The 18,942-nt window shown below is 40.5% G+C and overlaps 1 protein-coding gene across 50 annotated transcripts in view; it reads right to left on the reverse strand.

Annotated features, from left to right (window-relative positions):
* Positions 1–18,942, reverse strand: part of TTN (titin) — a 276,437-nt gene that overhangs the window by 174,647 nt on the left and 82,848 nt on the right. For all 50 annotated transcript variants that reach the window (XM_086360782.1, XM_086360507.1, XM_086360734.1 and 47 more), the window contains 30 exons: positions 17,982–18,260; positions 17,581–17,868; positions 17,151–17,429; positions 16,780–17,058; positions 16,398–16,676; positions 15,993–16,280; positions 15,583–15,870; positions 14,758–15,039; positions 14,221–14,499; positions 13,820–14,101; positions 13,389–13,667; positions 13,007–13,294; positions 12,538–12,816; positions 12,165–12,443; positions 11,787–12,065; positions 11,360–11,647; positions 10,931–11,218; positions 9,291–9,572; positions 8,571–8,849; positions 7,739–8,020; positions 7,344–7,622; positions 6,353–6,640; positions 5,964–6,242; positions 5,572–5,850; positions 5,204–5,482; positions 4,181–4,468; positions 3,757–4,044; positions 2,951–3,241; positions 936–1,223; positions 117–209 (listed from right to left, as the gene is read on the reverse strand). In XM_086360782.1, coding sequence (XP_086216908.1) covers positions 117–209; positions 936–1,223; positions 2,951–3,241; positions 3,757–4,044; positions 4,181–4,468; positions 5,204–5,482; positions 5,572–5,850; positions 5,964–6,242; positions 6,353–6,640; positions 7,344–7,622; positions 7,739–8,020; positions 8,571–8,849; positions 9,291–9,572; positions 10,931–11,218; positions 11,360–11,647; positions 11,787–12,065; positions 12,165–12,443; positions 12,538–12,816; positions 13,007–13,294; positions 13,389–13,667; positions 13,820–14,101; positions 14,221–14,499; positions 14,758–15,039; positions 15,583–15,870; positions 15,993–16,280; positions 16,398–16,676; positions 16,780–17,058; positions 17,151–17,429; positions 17,581–17,868; positions 17,982–18,260 — 8,298 coding nt within the window. The remainder of the gene's footprint in view (positions 1–116; positions 210–935; positions 1,224–2,950; positions 3,242–3,756; positions 4,045–4,180; positions 4,469–5,203; positions 5,483–5,571; positions 5,851–5,963; positions 6,243–6,352; positions 6,641–7,343; positions 7,623–7,738; positions 8,021–8,570; positions 8,850–9,290; positions 9,573–10,930; positions 11,219–11,359; positions 11,648–11,786; positions 12,066–12,164; positions 12,444–12,537; positions 12,817–13,006; positions 13,295–13,388; positions 13,668–13,819; positions 14,102–14,220; positions 14,500–14,757; positions 15,040–15,582; positions 15,871–15,992; positions 16,281–16,397; positions 16,677–16,779; positions 17,059–17,150; positions 17,430–17,580; positions 17,869–17,981; positions 18,261–18,942) is intronic.

The following is an 18,942-nucleotide window of genomic DNA, read 5'->3' on the forward strand; positions in this document are numbered from 1 at the left end:
GGAACAATGAAAACAATTCAATAAAAATTTAATTTTCCAAAAGCAGTTTTTCTGAAATTAAATCAGTAGTAAAATGTACAAGATAGATGAAGATATACTTTTCATGAAGTACTTACTTTCTACAACTCTGATACTCTGAGGTTCTGATACGAAGAAGAGTTTTCCATCTACTGCTGCTTTCTTAGCTGCTGGGACGGCAGCTGGCTTGTCTAAAAAAAAACACATGTACATGTTTTGTTATCACAATTACCTTAAAATTGCAATAAATAATTTTCTTTGAAAAGTAGACTTTAAGAGTTTGGCAATGTCACAAATATTATGAACTCTATATGAGTGGATTACAGAAGATAAAGCAATTTCACAGACATTTATAACCAGTGACAGCTACCGCAAGCAGACTGAACTACAATCACATCAATAGCATCAAGTTTTATACCTCTAGACTTGGTTTCATTACATAGATTTCCTTTAGGGATATAGTATCAGGCTATCTGATATTATTAGTTAGCATTGCAACTTGACATGAATTTGAACAAACTCTGGGAGACAGTGGAAGATAAAGCAGCCTGGTGTGCAGCAGTCCATGGAGCTGCAAAGAGTTGGACATGACTTAATGACTGAACAGTAACAACAAGAAGTCAGGCTACCTTATGTCACATTATTACACAGGATCATTTCTGGAACTCCATTTAGTTATGTTTTTGGATATGGTGAAAAAAATGTCAAGAAATGTGATGGTGAACTTGGGCACTTTCAGAAAATTCATCTGGAAATTATTGCCATGAAATGATCTAGTATTTCAATTACAATGAAGAGGCTATAAATTGCAAATGAGCAATAACTGATGCTTCTAAAAATCTAATTTCATTCTTTTTTAAATTGTAATCAGCAAACATAAGCAGTTGATCTAAACAATAGTGTCAAGAAATCTGTACCTTTAATGGTCACTTTTGATTTGGAAGTGTCACTTCCAGCCACATTAGAAGCTTTACACACATAATCTCCTGCATCTGCTTTAGTCACATCCTTAAGTTCTAGCACAGCAGTCCCATTAGCAAAGCTGAAGCTGCATCTGTCTGAGGGCTTTATTTCTCTGCCAGCCTTCAACCACTGGATCCTGATGGGTTCTGATCCCCAGACATGGCAGCTGAGTTGCACAAATTCTCCTTCACTTGCTGTTACTGGGGTAAGGTGCTGGTCAAACACAGGTGGCTTCTTAGGTTCTAGAATTAAAAAGGTATTTTCATGAGGAACATAACAACAAAAAAGTATTAAATTCTAGAAAAGAACGTTTTGCCTCTAACAGGTAGCACTGATTGCTATATATAGCAGAATTGAATCGCGTGCCTTTATTTCTGAAAACACTGGTTACACATGTTGGATTTTAAAAATAGAAAAAGGTTTAAAAACAAGCAAAGAACAGATGCCATGCTGCCCATGAATTACCCAAGTGTCTGTGTCCTGATTCAGCACTACAAACACCGCACTGGCAGTTACTGTAAACTTCGGTGTCACATAGTATACTATTGATTCTCTCAAACTTGGGTGCAGCTGTATTTTCACTGAACCCTGAAATCTAAGAGCCTATTGGAGAATTCTGTGCATGATATGCAATGCTGGCTATCCTTTGGGAAAGAAAGCCAACATTTGAGTGATCCATGAGCCCACATCTTAATATGTGATTTTCCTTGATGTTCAGATTTAGTTATTATATGTAGCTACAGTAGCATTTAAAAACCCAATCTTTGCCCAAAGGAATGAGGAGTTGAAGCTCAGTGCTCAACTGAAAACCAATGAAGAAGACATCAGTAACATGACAGGAAGGCTGTGTACAGCTCAGTGTTATGTAATGATTATACTGAACTGTTCTGAGACCTACATTTAAGAAGAATAAGGCAACATTTATGATTGCACAGATGAAAACTTCTGATGCCTTACTCTTTAAAATTCTATGTATTAAAAAGCCTCAGAATTCTATAGAAAGTATTTATCTATCTACTCCATGGCAAAACCATCATGAATGTAAATCATGAATAAAAGCCACCACTAAGCACATATTCATCTTACTAAATGTGTTTAAATGCATTTAAGTCCTATTAAATGAATGATAAAATCTGAATTACAAGTTAATTCAATGATATAACCTTATTAGTAATATTAACCTACTGATGATATTAGCCTATTGTCTGGGCACCCTGAAATGGCCAGCTAGATGATCAGAGTTGGTAATTAACTCCCAGCTGTTCAATGAAGTTAGATTGCAAAGTGATTTTGATGAACTGCCTCATAATCATCTGGATGAAGCCATTACAGTTAGAAGATCAGATTGAGACAATCTCCTTAAACAATACAGTCTATTTCTTCGCCTCAAGCTATGACTGTATATTTGTAATGATATACATCTTTCCACCCATTTTTTCTCTTAGAGTAAATTTTATCCTTTTGCATGAGATTAATATTAATTTACAGGATAAATGCTTTGGGAAATATATGTCAGACATAATGCTTTAGAAATATCCTTAGAAAAGAGAATGCTTCAGAATGTGATAGACCTCATAATAAGCAAAGCTAATACAGTATTCAATGATGAAAATTTTTCAAAATTTAAAAACAAGTGTGCTTCATAAAATTTTGTAAGTCACTTATGCATGAATTTCAAAGTAGCCTTAGACTTCTAACTACCTGGCAACATTTTGGGATGTGATTTACAAGCTAAGATACATAGTCTATAATATGACACCTACTGGGCTGGGCCATGTAATTAAATGACAAATAATACATATACATACATATATATATCTTAGTAAACATAAGTGAAATTGTAGCAAGCCAATTAAATAATATATATCTGGAATCCAGAAGTAGGTTGAGATGTCAGAAGAAACACACATGGCTGTCTAATGGACAGAAAGGAAAAACGCATCATGCTGGGGCAGTCAAGGAGACTTACCTTTGATGACGATCGAAGATGTACATAAAGCAGAGCCTGCATCATTCGACACTTTGCATGTGTACAAACCAGCATCGTCCATGCCTGCCCTCTTGATTTGCAGCAGAAGTGTGTTGTTCTTGAATGTGATTTCACAGTTAGATGTTGGATGGATCTCTATGTTATTTTTGTACCAAGCAACAGAGATGGGTTGGGAACCAGCAACACGGCCCTCAAGTTTGAAAGAATTCCCTTCTGTTTCTTCTACTGTCTCTGAGAGTTTTTTCGTGAAACTTGGTGGGATCAGCCGCTCTGTAAGAAAGTTCAAGGACATATGAAGTGGAATCCAGAAGTAAGTTATTAATAGGAGGCTTTTCAAGAGAGAGAAGCCATATTTTAAGCTCAAAATCAATGCTGACCAACTAAATACAGCATATTAGTGTAATGTTCCTAAATATTTTGCCTCCCTCCACAAGCTTATTGTATTTATTTTTATTTTTAAATTAAAAAAATTACTTTATATCAGAATATAGCTGATTAACAATGTATGTTTTAGTTTTAACAAGTTTATTTTAAACTGTTCTCTGATTTATGGGATGGATGATAAGAATAACTTATGGCCAGTTATAGAACCAGATATTTGTAAAAAGTAAAAGGAGGGGGAGAGAAACTTTAGAGAAATGCAGATTTTAAAAGATCATTTTTTTCTCTGGAGAAACTTATTTCTTCTGAAACTTTTTTTTTTATGTCAGTGGTTCAAAAATGTCCTAAATGAAAAAAAAATCCTAAATATTATCTGTTCTAACAAAACTGATATGCAAAGATACCTTTTATATTGAGCTGAGCTGTACAGGAGTCCTTTCCCACTTCATTGACAGCATAGCATGTATACTGTCCAGAGTCTCCTTTGTCCACTTTTAGGATGGTTAGGTGGGCACTGTTTTCCAGATAACTAATCTGGTAGTTTCCACCACTTCGGATCTCTCTGTTGTCTTTAGCCCAGGCGACCTTTATCGGCTGTGTCCCAGTCACGTGGCACTCAAAGTCCGCACTCTCTCCCACCACAGCATCCACAGGGGCCAGAGGGATGTCAAAGAAGGGGGGGTTCTTCCCCTCTGGGAGGACAGCAGAAAGACAAGGTTTTAGGCTCCATACCTGACCGTCCTAGGTCACACAAATCGTCCTCCCCTAATTTCAAATTTGGTTCTAACAATTTTACTTACAAAAATAGAAGCTTAGGGATTCACGCACCTGTGAGAATGAGTCTGGCACTGGAAGAAGCAGAACCTATAGGATTTGTAGCTGTGCAAGAATATTGGCCTGCAAAACTCCGATCAGTTTGGAAAATGTTTAGAGTGGCCACATTATCTAAAAATGATGCTTGTATGTTGGGGCTGTCTTTCACTGGCCTGCCATCTTTAAACCAAGACACTGAGATAGGTTCTGATCCACTGACAGCACACTCAAAAACAACTGGCAGCCCAACTGTTTCCTGAACATCTCTCAACTGTCGAGAAAATGATGGTGGAAGTTTTTGCTCTGTAGGAAGAGAATTAAAGTGATGAATACTTCTGGACATTTTGAATTTACTGAATATTCTTCTCACAATTATTGTTACCTAGATAATAGAACTCCTATAAAAACATCAGGATATCAGGAGATATTCACAACTCTTAAATTAACTTGGACTCAGGGAAAAGCAGGTAAATTTTTGGAGCAAAAGTTTTAATTTGATGGCATGCTGATACATGTTATGGAGAAGGGAATGACAACCCACTCCAGTATTCTTGCCTGAAGAATCTCATGGACAGAGGAGCCTGGCGGGCTACAGTTCATGGGGTCGCAAAGAGTCAGACATGACTGAGTGACTGACACCCATGCGTGGTAGGTGTAAAAATATGTAAGCCAATAGAAAAACTGATTAGCTTAAGGTATATTTCTGGCATGTAGCAGATTCTCTTACTTTTTAAGACTGCTTTCCAGCAATCTGAATGAGACACTCAGGGAGTAAGGATTTAAAAATATGGTTATTTGTTTTTCTTAAAGATTTAATTATAGAGGCAAATGATGACATGACCCTTCTAACTGAAGATTTAGTCATTTTATTTCTCTCTGTAAAGGTGATTGAAAAAGATAATCTAATTTGTAGGTAGAACTACTTAAGCAGAAAACTTTGCATTTGGAAAGATTTCTCCAAAAAGAAAACCCTCACCAGATATTTAAAATCTTGTTCAAAAGACACACATTCATTCACTTTAAAAATATTGCAATCACCTTGAACAGTCAAGAAAGTTGACGAAGAAACTTCTCCCACACTGTTTTCAGCTCGGCAGATATATTCTCCGCTGTCATTACTATCAACCTGGTTGAAAACCAATGTAGCAACATTGTTCCTAAAATGCATCTTGTAGGTAGCAGTAGGTCTCAATTTTGTATCCCCTTTAAACCAGGACACCGCAATTTCAGGGGTCCCGCCAAGCTGGCATTGTAATGAGGCAGAATCTCCAACAGTCACCTTCACAGGCTCCAACTGCCTGACAAAATATGGTGGTTCTACAGACAAGAGAGAGAATCAGTCATGAAGGAGGCATGCTGCAGGGGTTACGTGTATGCAAAGATGGGAATGTGCAATCACAACAAACCTAGTATCAGGATCTGTGCTGAACAGGAGTCCTTTCCGGAAGTGTTCTCAATGTAACAGTTGTACTGCCCTGCGTCCTCCACTGTGCTGCTTGGGATTTCCAGGATCGCAGACCTTTCAGTTGTGGTTATGTTACACCTCTGAGATGGAGTCACGTTTATGCCATTTTTCTTCCATGTCACGGAAATGGGAGGAGTTCCAGTGTATGTGCCCTCTAGGATCAGGGGTTTTCCTTTCTCTATGCTGTAATCATTGAGCTTCTTTACAAATCTTGCTGGGGCTGTAGCAGACAAATTGAAAATACGATATCAAACACATATACACATGGATATGGGCATATCTAGTACTTCACCTATGTTAACTGTAAAAATGCAGAATAGCAGTCAAACAAACCTTTTACGTAGAGATGTGTTGTACAAGAAACTTTGCCAGCTTCATTAGTAACGATGCAGGTATACTCCCCACTCTGTGATGTATCTACGTCAAACAACTCCAGTTCAGCAACTGAATCCTCCAAAGACACATTACATGTGTCCCCTGGTACTAGTTCAGTGCTTCCCTTGAACCAGCTAACACTGAAAGGGGGTGTTCCTTTTACAATGCTTGTGAAGGTTACGTTGGTTCCAGTTAAAACATCCATGGGGTCAGGTTTCTGAACAAAAGATGGTGGTTCTAAACAAAAAAGCACATATCAGAAAAAGGTTAACAATTTTGAATTTTGATTATAAAAGTGTTTAATGCATAATGAAATGCAATGATATTTTACTGTATTTTGGACTGACCTCTCACAGTCAAAGGAGCACTGCACTCATCAGAACCGGCCACATTAGTAGCTATACACGTGTAGTTGCCAGCATCTGATTCTTCCAGCATGTTCACAGTTAAAGCACATGTGTTATCTGTCAGGGTGGTCTGGTATTTCCTTCCACTGCTAATCTCGTTTCTTTCATGGAACCAGGAGACGGAGATTGGAGGTGATCCATAGACTTTACACTCCATTACCACCGAGGAACCAGACAGACCATTTGTCTCTTTCAATCTTCTCGTGAACGAAGGAGGAACAATTCGGTCTGAATGTGATAAAAATCAAACAAACAAGGGACATCAGTTATAAAATGATTTGAAGAGAGAATTATTGTCTTTTTGATGGAATATCCCTAGATCCATTTGGCTCTTTTGTGGGGGTATCAAAGAACTGCCCGAGGCTTCACACAATGGAGAGCCTTGAGAATCAATGGGCAAGATGTGCTAATTGACTTAGGAATTTTGGTCTCTCTTTGCTGTGTATCATTATGTGGAGAATTATTCCAGCATAACCAACAGTAGAAAACCACAGTATCCTCATTCCTTACTCAGGAATTAAGTTTTATTCCTACCACCCTGAATTGTGGTAATTCCTCCAAGAGAAAGGAATAGAACTTTTGGGCTTGCTTTTCTCCTATCTCTATAATGAGATGGTTGGATGGCATTGTTGATTCAATAGACATGAGTCTGAGGAAGCTCTGGGAGATAGACAGTGAATGACAGGGAAGCCTGGCATGCGGGAGATAGTGAATGACAGGGAAGCCTGGCAGGCTACAATCCATGGGGCTGCAAAGAGTCAGACATGGCTTAGCAACGGAACAACAACAGGATAGGCATATTACCTCTAATTTTGCTGTTGCAGAATGTCAGACTCATGTCACACTGTAGAATGTGGAGCTTCTCATACACATACATGTAAAGCAGGAACTATACTATGATCACACCGAAACAAAAACCCAACCAACCAACCTGAAACTTGCACTGAGGCTGTGCAGCTGTCTTTGCCCACAGGGTTCTGCACCTCAAAACTGTACACCCCACTGTCACTGGGGGCCACATTAATGATCTTAAGGCCAGACACTTTGTTGAAGAAGCTTATTTTGTATTTGTTGTCACTTGTCAGCTCTTTTCCATCCTTAAACCACTTGGTCGTGAGTTCGGGTGTGCCAGTGACCGAGCATTCCAAGGTACAGGTGTCTCCTGTGGTCACTGTTATGGATTCTGGCTTTTCCACAATTGCTGCAGGCTCTGGAATGAGATACAAATTGCATTCAAGTGTTAAAACCCCATGGAAAAACTAAGGAAGACACAGGTTCTGGTAAGTGTATGCCTTCTACTCATGATGACATTCTCTCTGCACTAACCGAGGATGGACACCGTGGCAGAACACTCTTGCATTCCGGCATCGTTTTTGATCTGACAGGTGTATTTCCCGGCGTTGGCTGTTTCCGCTCTTGAAAACTGTAGGGTTGCAGTGTTTTCTGAATAAGAGATCCATATGTTGTCACTTTCTCTGACGATCTCCCCCTTGTCTTTGAACCACACCACGGAAATGGGCTCAGCGCCCTCAACAGTAGCCTGAAGCTGAACTTCTTCACCAACGATGGTAGAAACATCACTGGGCTTCTTCACAAACCTTGGTGGCGCTGAAGAAAAGGGGGCAAAAAAAAAAAAAGAGATTTAAAAGGTGTGGGGCTAAGAGTATTTCCCTCAAAGCCATCAATGCCAGGAATCAAACTAGTGATCATGCACTCCTTGCATTTCTTAAAGAGGCATTTCTGGTGAGTGGGAGCAAGAATGCATTAGACTTTTGTACTTTTCTGGCCTTGCCACAAGGCTTGTGGGATCTTAATCTCCTGACCAGGGATTGAATCCTAGGCCACCGAGTGAAAGTGTCATGTCCTGACCACTAGACCACCAGGGAACCCTCCTAGAGTTTGTGTTAAGCAGAAGGAGTTGAACACCTTTGCTTCTCTAGCTTTCTAATCCAATCAAAATCTACTGGGAAAACTGTTTAAAAGGGTATTTAGTAGGATTTGAAATGCACACTAAACATAAAAAGATTTAGGAAAGGAGAAAGGGGGAAAGTAGAAGAGACACTAGTGGAGAAGGATGGAGCCAGAGCTGAGGGGTCAACAGGGTATTAAAGTTAGAAGGAAAATACTAGTAAGCACGAGAGGCTGAAGTCACTCTAACCTTTCAGAGTGATGGAGCCCACACAGGTGTCACTTCCCACATCATTCGTGGCTTTGCACTGATACTCCCCAACGTCCGCGGCATCGACGCTCAGAATGTGAATACTCGTCAGGAAGTTCTCAGACATGATCTTGTACTTTTTGCCACTCCTAAGTTCTCTCTTGTCTTTATGCCATGAAACTTGAAATGGGGGAGTGCCCTGAAGCTCACATTCAAGGTGAACATCAGCTCCTTTCAGTGTTTCAACGGGATGAGGCTTTTTGCGGAAAATGGGTGGTTCTAAAGTTGGAAGAAAATCAAGTTAGAAAGAAAGGGGAATTAGGCTGTATTCTCTAAGTATGTATTAACAAGTAAAAATCAGTTGTCTAGTCCAACATAGAGAGTATCACTTCCAATTTTCTATTGTATCCTTTAAAACTTTTAGAACCTTGGAGAGTCCAACAGGGAATTGAGAGGACAGCTAGGATGTGCAAGACATAAAAGATGGGTAAATGCTACTCTCCCACTTTGTCCCAGACAGCTAGTGGGAAGCTGCTGTATATATAGCCCAGGGAGCTCAACTAGGTGCTCTGGGATGACCTAGAGGGGTTGGATGGGGAATGGGGCTCAAGGAGGGGGTATTTGTATACTTATGGCTGATTCACACTGTTGTGCAGCAGAAACAAACACCACACTGCAAAGCAATTATATCCCAATTTACAAAGAGAGCGAAGAGCTGACCTTTAACTTTCAAGGAGGTGGTGCTGCTTGCACTGCCGGCGGCATTGCAGGCCTCGCAGGTGTAGTCGCCACTGTCTTCCACGCTGAGCCCGTGCATTTCCAACACTGCCACTGAGTCCACGAACGACATTCTGAATTTACTGCTCTCTTGAATTTCAGTCTCGCCCTTGTACCATAAAACTTTGATTTCTGGAGACCCTCCTATTTTACATTCGTATCTTGTAGATTCATCTTGCTTCACGATTCTTGAAGGTTCTAGCTTCTTAATGAACCTGGGCGGTTCTATGGAAGCAAGAAAGAAAACACAAGGGAAGAGATGGGAAAGACACGTATAATTCAGGATGAAGGGAAAACTCAAAAAGAGAGGTCTTTAGCTCTGGAAAACATATTAATTTGCTATAGTTCAAGAAAGAATAGGTAAGTGAAATCTAAATCCTGAAGTAAAATGCCTTTACTTTTGTAAGCACCCACATTAAATATTATTGCAAAAGGAAGGAAGAAGAGACATTAATCCTTGTGCAATCCTCCTACCAGCAAAAGAATCACTTCTTTGTGCAAGATCAGAGGCAGAGTGTGCATCTGTTGGTGAAAGCACTCTATGGTTTACAGGGATTAAGAGCATTTGATTACTTTCTTGTATGTGAACCAGTACAGGTCTGTCGTTTCCTATGGCTGCAGAGATACCAGTTATGTGCCAGGAAGAGTCAGAGTAGCAAAACTGGGTCAGATATCTTAATATTTTAAAGTGCTATTTTCTCCTATAGGACTTTAATAGATATTTCTTCAACCTCTATGATAGCCCTTTGAAGTGGGGAGAGCAACACTTTCTTCATTAACTGAATCAGAAAATTCAAGTTTAGGGAGATAAAATAATTAGCAATATGTCACAGGGCACATGGGCTGCTGAATCTAACTCTATTTTAATTTCAAGTTATTTATAAACTGTCACCATAAAAAGTCTTTAAAAATGCTCTCATGAGTTAGACCAGCAGCTCACTGAGTTAATTTCTGACCACAGCAGACAGGAACTGTTTTTGCTACCTTGAGACATGGTTGCCTTCCATGATGTAAGATATTAATGTACTCTCCAGTCCCCTGATTTCCACTATTATTTAAGTGAGGCTAGCAGAAGAGAAGGATTTGACACAATCTGACTCTTGAAGGGCTTTATAGTTTGAGGTGAGGAACAAAACCATTAATTTACAAACTACTGTGGAAAAATATATCATTCAAGACAACTTCCTTTTATTGTCCTAAGATAGTTTCTTTCAAACTTGGATTATCTTACAATTCTGTGAAAAGTTCCTGTTCTCTCTCTAGTCTCTATTTTTAGCCATTGAAAATGGACCCTCAGCCCATGTTTGACCAGTTTTATATATATATTTTTTTTAATTAAAAACTTGCTCCCATTTAGAAGACCCTAGATTTGCTGTAAACTGTAAACTATAAACTTGTAGCCTGCCCAACACCTCCCATAGAGCCTGGCCCATGAAACTGAAGTTGCTCAGTCATGTCCAACTCTTTGAGACCCCATGGACTGTAGCCTAAACCCTAGTCCTAAACACATTTTTCAAGTACACACTTCCTCCTATAGTGTTAGAAGTTGAAATGAGCCCTTGCTATTTTGCTCCAACAAGTACCTTGTACACCCAGATGAGCAGAACAAGAGTCTTTTCCGGCGACATTGCTTGCATAGCAGGTGTACTGCCCAGCATCGCCTTTGCCTATTTTGAGAACCGTCAGAGTGGCGGTATTTTCAACCAAAGTCATCTTGTAGTTGCCTCCAGGACGAATCTCTCGGTTATCTTTAGCCCAAGTGATTTTGATTGGTGCAGTTCCAGTTACGTGACATTTGAAAGAACCACTTTCTCCAAGAGCCAGATCTACTGACACAGGCTTGAGATCAAAGAAAGGAGGTACTTCATGCTCTGGAAAGAATGAAGAGCAACACGGTGACTTCAGTTTCCGTGCTCTCAGACGTGGAGCAGACACTATGTGGCACCAGTCCTTGGTGGCTGGGTGCAGTGAAGCTGCTTTATAACGAAGAGGTCATGTGATGAGTTACTCACCTAAGAGGACGAGCTTCGCACTGGATGAAGCAGTCCCAAGGGGATTCGAAGCCGAGCAATTGTACTGACCTACGTGGCTCTGGTCAGTTTGCAAAATCTGAAGAGTTGCTACATTGTGAACAAAAGATGTTTGCAGATTAGCATCATCTTTCAAAAGTACCCCATCCTTGTACCAAGACACTTGGAGAGGTTCTGAGCCATTGATGCGACATTCAAATGCAACTGGGAAGCCAAGAGTCTCCTGAACATCCTTCAGTTTTCTTGCAAAGGAAGGTGGAAGTTTGCGCTCTGTAAAGAAGTTATAGACAATCCTTATTTACAAGAGAGAAAACAACCATGGCGTATTTCAATCCATTAACATTGTGATGTTTTTAAGAAAATGGATCTGTCAACACACAGTGAGACTTGCAGAGAAAACTGTCATCACCTTTGATAACAAGCACGGATGAAGAAGCCACTGCTCCCACAATGTTTTCTGCCTTGCAGGTATATTCTCCCACGTCACTGTGATCCACTTTGTTGATCACCAAGGAGGCAACGTTATTTTTGAATTGCATTTTATATGCAGGAGCTGACCGTAGCTTTGTGTGTTCTTTATACCAAGAAATTCTGATTTCTGGGGTTCCATCCACTTTACACTGTAAAGTTATAGGTTCTCCGATGACTGCTTCCACGTGTTCCAGAGGCTCAATGAAATAAGGCGGTTCTGAGGTAGAAAGGATGATAATCAATCAGGCGCACTAACTAAAAGAAGATGTTTTGAAAGAAAGAAAAGAGCAAGAAGAAGAGGTAACTGTCAACACACCTAAGACAGACACCACAGCATCACAAATATCTTGACCGGCCTCATTTTCTATTAGGCAACTGTACTGTGCATAATCCTCTATTGTGCTGTCGAGGATTTCCAGGATGGTAGATTTTTCTGTCATGGTAATACTGCAATTCTGAGACTGTGTAAGGGCAAACTCATTCTTCATCCAGCTCACCGAGATGGGAGGTGTACCCGTAAACGTGGCCTCAAGAACGATGGGGCTTCCTGTCTCGACACTGAAATCGGCCAGTCTTTTCACAAAGGTGGCTGGTTCTATGAGGAGAAAACACAGAGGCAGAATTGACATCTTCAAGTGAAGAATCAGAAAAAATGTTAAAGATATGTGCTTTAGGAGGAAAGGGCAAACCTTTCACAAAAAGATGTGCGGTACAGGAGGCACTGCCAGCGTCATTAGTCACAAGGCAGGAGTAGTCCCCGCTCTGCAAGGGCTCCACCTCAAATAGCTCCAGTTCCGTGACAAAATCTTCCAGAGAGATGCTGCATGACTCCCCGGACACCAGCTCCCTGCTGCCTTTAAACCATTTGACCTTGAAAGGTGGGGTGCCTCTGATGACACTGGTGAATGTGAGGCTCGTTCCAGGGAGCACTTCCACAGAGTCAGGGGTTTGTTCAAAAGAAGGTGGTTCTAGAGACCCCAGGGAAGGGGGAAGATCAAGAGAAAAAAGGAATCCAAGTAAGCAGTGCTTTTTGCTACTTAAAGAAAAAGGAACTAAGACTATGCACAAAGACAAAATACAGAAATCCCCCACAAGGCAGGCACTAAGTCACGTGGTGGAGGCGCTGGAGAAGCAGCAGTCTGGCCCCTGAACACTGACCTTGGATAGTCAGGACCGCCGAGCATTCATCTGACCCAGCCACGTTGGCGGCCACGCATGTGTATGTGCCTGTGTCAGAGGGCTCCAAGAAGCTCAGATTCAAAGTGCAAACGTTTTCCGAAAAGCTGGACTGGCATTTAGGCCCACTGACAATCTCATTGCCATCCTGAAACCAACCCACGGAGATGGGGGCGGAGCCGGAGACTCTGCACTCCAAAACCACTGAGGCCCCGACGATGGCGTTGATGTCCTTCAGCTTGCGGATGAAGGAAGGAGCCACAATCCGATCTGTGTGGATGAAGCGTAGTTTTCCATTGAAAGAGAAGCTTTATTTTTCCCCCCAGGGAAAATGATATATTCATGAAAACCTCTTATTACTCACCAGAAACGTGGACAGAAACAGTGCAGGTACTTTTACCAACACTGTTCTTCACTTCAAAGCTATATAACCCCTTGTCACTCATTTCTGCACACGGGATTTTAAGCGAAGCCACTTTGTTGACGAATGTGATGTGATGCTTGCTGTCTGCAGCTATTTCTCTGCCATCTTTGAACCACTTGGCTGAAAGTTCTGGTGTTCCAGTCACTACACATTCTAATGCGAAAGCATTTCCAGTAGTGACAGTCATGGGTTCTGGTTTCTCAATGATTCTGGCTGGTTCTAAAAGAAGAAGTATATTGCATTGAACACAAAGTCATCTTTCAAAACAAGAGTATACTCAGTATATTACTGGGTAAGAATAAGATTTGCAGGCGATGTCATAGGTCAAGCAAATGGACATTTTCCCCCTCAGGCTGCACTTTGTTACTAACCTAGGACAGTCAAGATTGCTGAACACTCTCTCATTCCAGCATCATTTTTGATTTGACACACATATTTTCCAGAGTCAGATGCCCCTGGGCTCCCAAGTTGTAGGGTTGCAACATTATCAACAAATGAAATCCTAGTGTTTTCACTCTCTCTGATGACGTCACCTTTATCTTTCAGCCAGACGACAGAAATGGGCTGGAAGCCTTCCACTACAGCCCGCAACTCAACAGCATCCCCAACCAGGGTTGAGGTGTCACTAAGCTTTTTCACAAATCGTGGGGGTTCTAATGAAAGAAATTTGAGGTTAGAGAAGAAAGATGAGAATCACAGCCAAATACATTACTGGTCAAGCAAGAAAAGATGAAAGCAAGAGGCATATATTTTGGGGCCCATGGATACAAACCTTTGAACTTGAGGGTGCAAACACATGTGTCACTCCCCACCTCATTAGTAGCTTTGCAGTAATATTCGCCCACATCGGCGGCTTCCAGGTTAAGGATATGAAGACTTGCATCAAAATTTTTTGAGGTGATTTTAAACTTCTTGCTGCTTCGAACTTGCTTTCGATCTTTAACCCACACCACTTCAAATGGGGGAGTTCCCGAAATTTCACATTGGAATACAACATCAGAACCTTTAAGGGCTCCTATTGGAGAAGGCTTCTGGGTGAAAACAGGAGGTGCTACCAGAAGAAAAGGAGATAAACAATGAGCGCATTTGCCTAAGAAAAGGGAAAATATGTTAGACTTTAAATCATTCAGTGCCTGGAGTGACCATATGACAGTAAACGAACATAAGAAATGACAAGTCATAAAAGCTAGTTTAAGAATTGCAAGCAAATCCCTTTCACTGGCCTTTTTGTTTTGGAGCTCAGAACACTGCTGAGAAAGAATCCAGAGCAGAGGAGAAGGAAGAAAGCAAGGGACTTAGTGTATCTAACCTTTGACGGTCAGGGCTGTGCTACAGCTGGCGTCCCCAACTCCGTTATGGGCTTCACAGATATAGTCCCCACTGTCCTCTGCGCTGGCTTCATTGATGGTGAGCACTGCCACAGAGTCCACAAAAGACATGTTGTACTTCCAGCTCTCATGAAGTTCACTGTCATTTCGGAACCACGAAACTTTGATTTCTGGAGAACCACTTATTTTGCATTCCAGGTGGATGGATTCTCCCTGCTTTGCAACTTTTGAAGCTTCTAATTTCTTAACAAACTTTGGAGGTTCTAGTAAGTCAAAGGAAGAAACAGCTTATGTTTGTAGCTTAAGATTTTATAAATACCTAATTTTATCTTGTTTATTATTAAGAATATATGTACTTTCTGAGAATTTCATGATAAAATATATATTTTTTTCTGTTAAATAAACTTTTACTACTTTTAATAGAGAATTTAATTGACAAGTTAACCTTGTAGTCTGGATATAGAAACTAAAACATGTAAGTTAATGTATTATAGAAGTATTTGATCAAAATGATAATTCAGAATGCCATATAACAGGAAAAGAGTGAAAAAAAGAGAGGAAATGACATTTAACAAATTTCACATAAACAACACTCTGATAAGATTATACTTAGAGATACACTAATTTAAAAAACAAAATAAAAAGGAAAATAGAACTTTGATTAATGTTGCCTCCAACACTAATGTACAAATTCTAATATGATCTAGTTAGTTCATCCCAAACATTTAAAAAATAAAGAAACTTTTCTGAAGAAAATTATGTAAGATGGGAGAGAATAAGTATTGGTCAGTGCCATGTAGAGATACCTTTTACACTGAGTTGAGCTGAGCACATGTCTTTGCCAACATCATTGGTTGCTTGGCAAGTATATTGACCAGAGTCTCCTTTGCCTACTTTAAGAATTCTCAAATGGGGAGTGTTTCCCACACATGTAATTGTGTAGTTTCCTCCAGGACGGATCTCCTTGTTATCTTTTGACCAAGTAATTCGCATTGGTTGAGCACCAGTAACATGACATTCAAAGTCAGCACTTTCCCCAGCAATAATATCTATAGATACAGGCTTGATGTCAAAGAAGGGAGATTTCTTAGGTTCTGGAAGATGAGAAGAAAAATCAGCATACTTTTTGCTGTTGTTCTTTATTGGCTATTTCTACTTTGACAATGAATAGGAAGTCACGGTTTACAAAGAGAAAAAGAGTAACATCGGAACAAACCTCTTGCTGTCAGTCTAGCACTGGAAGACGCTGTTCCAAGTGGATTAGAAGCTGAACAAGAATATTGGCCAGAGTGACTCAAGTCTGTTTGCAGAATTTTTAAAGTTGCCACATTATCTACAAACGATGTCTGTAGATTTTCATCATCTCGTAAAAGTACCCCATCTCTGTACCAGCTCACTTGGATGGGTGCGGAGCCATTCAGTCGACAAGTGAGGGTAACTGGTAACCCAACAGTTTGTTCAATGTCCTTTAGTTGTCTTGCAAAGGAAGGTGGGAGCTGGCGCTCTGCAGGAAGACAAGTAATACTGGAGGCATTAGTACGTGAAACAAAAATTTCCCCATAAAGGGAAGTGTGAAGATAAGGAAGAAGAAATTCCTTAACTCGTAAAATAAAATTATCACCTTGAATTCTGAAGACAGTCTTAGAAGAGGCAGTTCCTATACTGTTTTCTGCTTTACATGTGTACTCTCCACTGTCATTGATGTTCACCTTATTAAAAACAAGTGTGGCCACATTGTTTGTAAAATAAGTCCTGTATTCAGGAGTCGGCCGTAGCTTGGTATCGCCTTTGTACCAAGACACTGTAATTTCTGGGGTCCCAGCAACTTGGCATTGTAAAGAAACGGAATCTCCCACTGATGCCTCCAGAGGCTCCAGTTCCGTAACAAAATAAGGTGGTTCTAAAGAGGAAAGGTTCACGATCAGCAACTGGGATTAAAGAAAACCACACAAACCACGCCTCACGTTAGACAAATGCCAATCATTGGAGAATAAGAAACACACCTAATGTAGACACCAGGGCTTCACAAACATCCCTTCCCGCCTCATTTTCAATCTCGCAGGAATACCGTCCTGCATCTCTTTTTGTGCTGTTCAGAATTTCCAGGATGCAGGTCTTCTCTGTTGTGACTACGCTGCATTTTTCAGAGGGTGTTATGTTGAAACCATCCTTTTTCCATGTAACTGAAATGGGGAGTGTTCCCTTATAGGTACTTTCCAAAATGATGGATTTCCCTGGTTCTACAGAGTGATCACTCAGTTTCTTCACAAACACAGCTGGTTCTGGGGAGTGACAAAGCATAGCCGTTAAACACAGTAAAAACACGAACAAAGATGCCACTTAAAAAGCAGGAAGCACAAAGACTGGAGCAAACCTTTTACAAAGAGACGGGTAGTGCAGGATGTTTGGCCAGCGTTGTTAGAAACCACACAGGTGTATTCCCCACTCTGAGAGATGTCCACATTAAATAATTCCAGTTCTGCCACAGTGTCTTCAAAATAGATGTTGCACCTGTCTCCTTTCACCAGTTCTCTGGCACCTCTGAACCAGCCGACCTTAAATGGAGGGGTTCCTCTAATAACACTTGTGAAGGTGATGTTTTTGCCTGGTAGTACTTCCAAAGGTTCAGGTTCCTTCACGAAAGAGGGTGGTTCTATACAAGCAAGGAGGACAATGAAAAGATCCTGTAAGTTTCAGATTTAGTTGCGATTTTTATCAAAAAGAAGATGCCTTTTGAATGTGTCAGCAGGGATGGGCACCCAAAGAAGAACTTGTAAGAAAGGATGTGAGTGTCTGACACTGACCTTGTACAGCCAGCACTGCACGGCACTCATCAGACCCAGCGACATTAGCAGCCACACATGTGTAACTGCCCGTATCTGATGAGTCCAGAGAATTGAGCTGCAATGTGCAGACGTTATCTGAAAATGTAGTTTGGTACTTCGCTCCACTGACAATTTTGGTTTTCCCATGAAACCAGGCAACAGAGATTGGTGATGATCCGGCTACTTTGCACTCCAAGATACAAGATGTACCCAGCACTCCAATGGTATCTTTCAGTCTTCGTGTGAAAGAAGGAGGAACCATTCGGTCTGCATGAGGAGAGGCAAGAGACTTGAGGTTTGGAAGAACAGCAGAGACTCGAGGGAAGAAAGCTTGTGAAAGGAATTTGCTGAAGCAATGGGAAGAACATGTCACAACTAACCTGAAACATCGACCACGGCTGTGCAGCTGCTTTTGCCAACATTATTTTGAACCTGGAAAGTGTACGTGCCTGCGTCCTGCTTTTCAACAGAGAGAATCTTCAAGGAAGAGATTTTGTTGTAGAAGCTAAATTTGTGTTTTTGGCTGCTGGTCAACAGCTTTCCATCCTTGTACCATTCGACTGAGAGTTCGGGAGTGCCAGCCACCTTACACTCCAGAGTGCACGTTTCTCCTACAGTAACTGTCATCGAACCTGCTTTCTCGACAATGACCGCAGGTTCTGAAATAAAACGTGATAGCCATCTGTTAAAAACTGTTAGCTTCACCTTGTCTCTACTATCAAATTCATTAACACTGTTTCTTTCAATTATATGGATATCTTCAGGCCCTCTTTCTCTAGACCTTAAAATGAGAATCCATAATTACATGCTGTCATGAAATTATAGGAATTATTAAGAAATATGTTTTTGCGTTATTCAACTTCTGAAATAATTCAATGTCATATATTGATTTGTACTTGACCCTCTCTAGAACAAAGCCCACATGTTCCTATGAATTGCTCAGTATTGTTGCTCTACTTTAAGGAGCTAAAGACAGCTTTTTCAAAGTTGTTTTTCAAACAACTGCAAAATTAAAAATGAATATGCCCAAAGATGAAAGTGCAAGTCATTCTTATCAAACTTTGATCTTTGGAGTTTTTGTCAGCTTAAACAGTAACACTTGAGAAAAAAAATCTCCTTGTAGCATATGTTGGACTCTCATTTTTTTCATGGTTAAACAAAAGACAGTTGTGATTTTCTCTGCTAATTCATCAAGAAAATAATAAAAATGGTTAATTTTTGTTAGGATCACAGACACAGAAAAGAGTGCCTGAAAGGTCCTTTTCCATAAACCTTTGAGATAGGTGAGGATTGATATAGTTCTAGAAATTAAAAAAAGGAAATTCTGCCACTATCTCTTAG

The sequence above is a fragment of the Bos grunniens genome, chromosome 2, assembly GCF_055505025.1.
Source record: "Bos grunniens cultivar Pamir isolate PY7600 chromosome 2, Bosgru_T2T1.0, whole genome shotgun sequence".
In the NCBI taxonomy this organism is placed as follows: domain Eukaryota; kingdom Metazoa; phylum Chordata; class Mammalia; order Artiodactyla; family Bovidae; genus Bos; species Bos grunniens.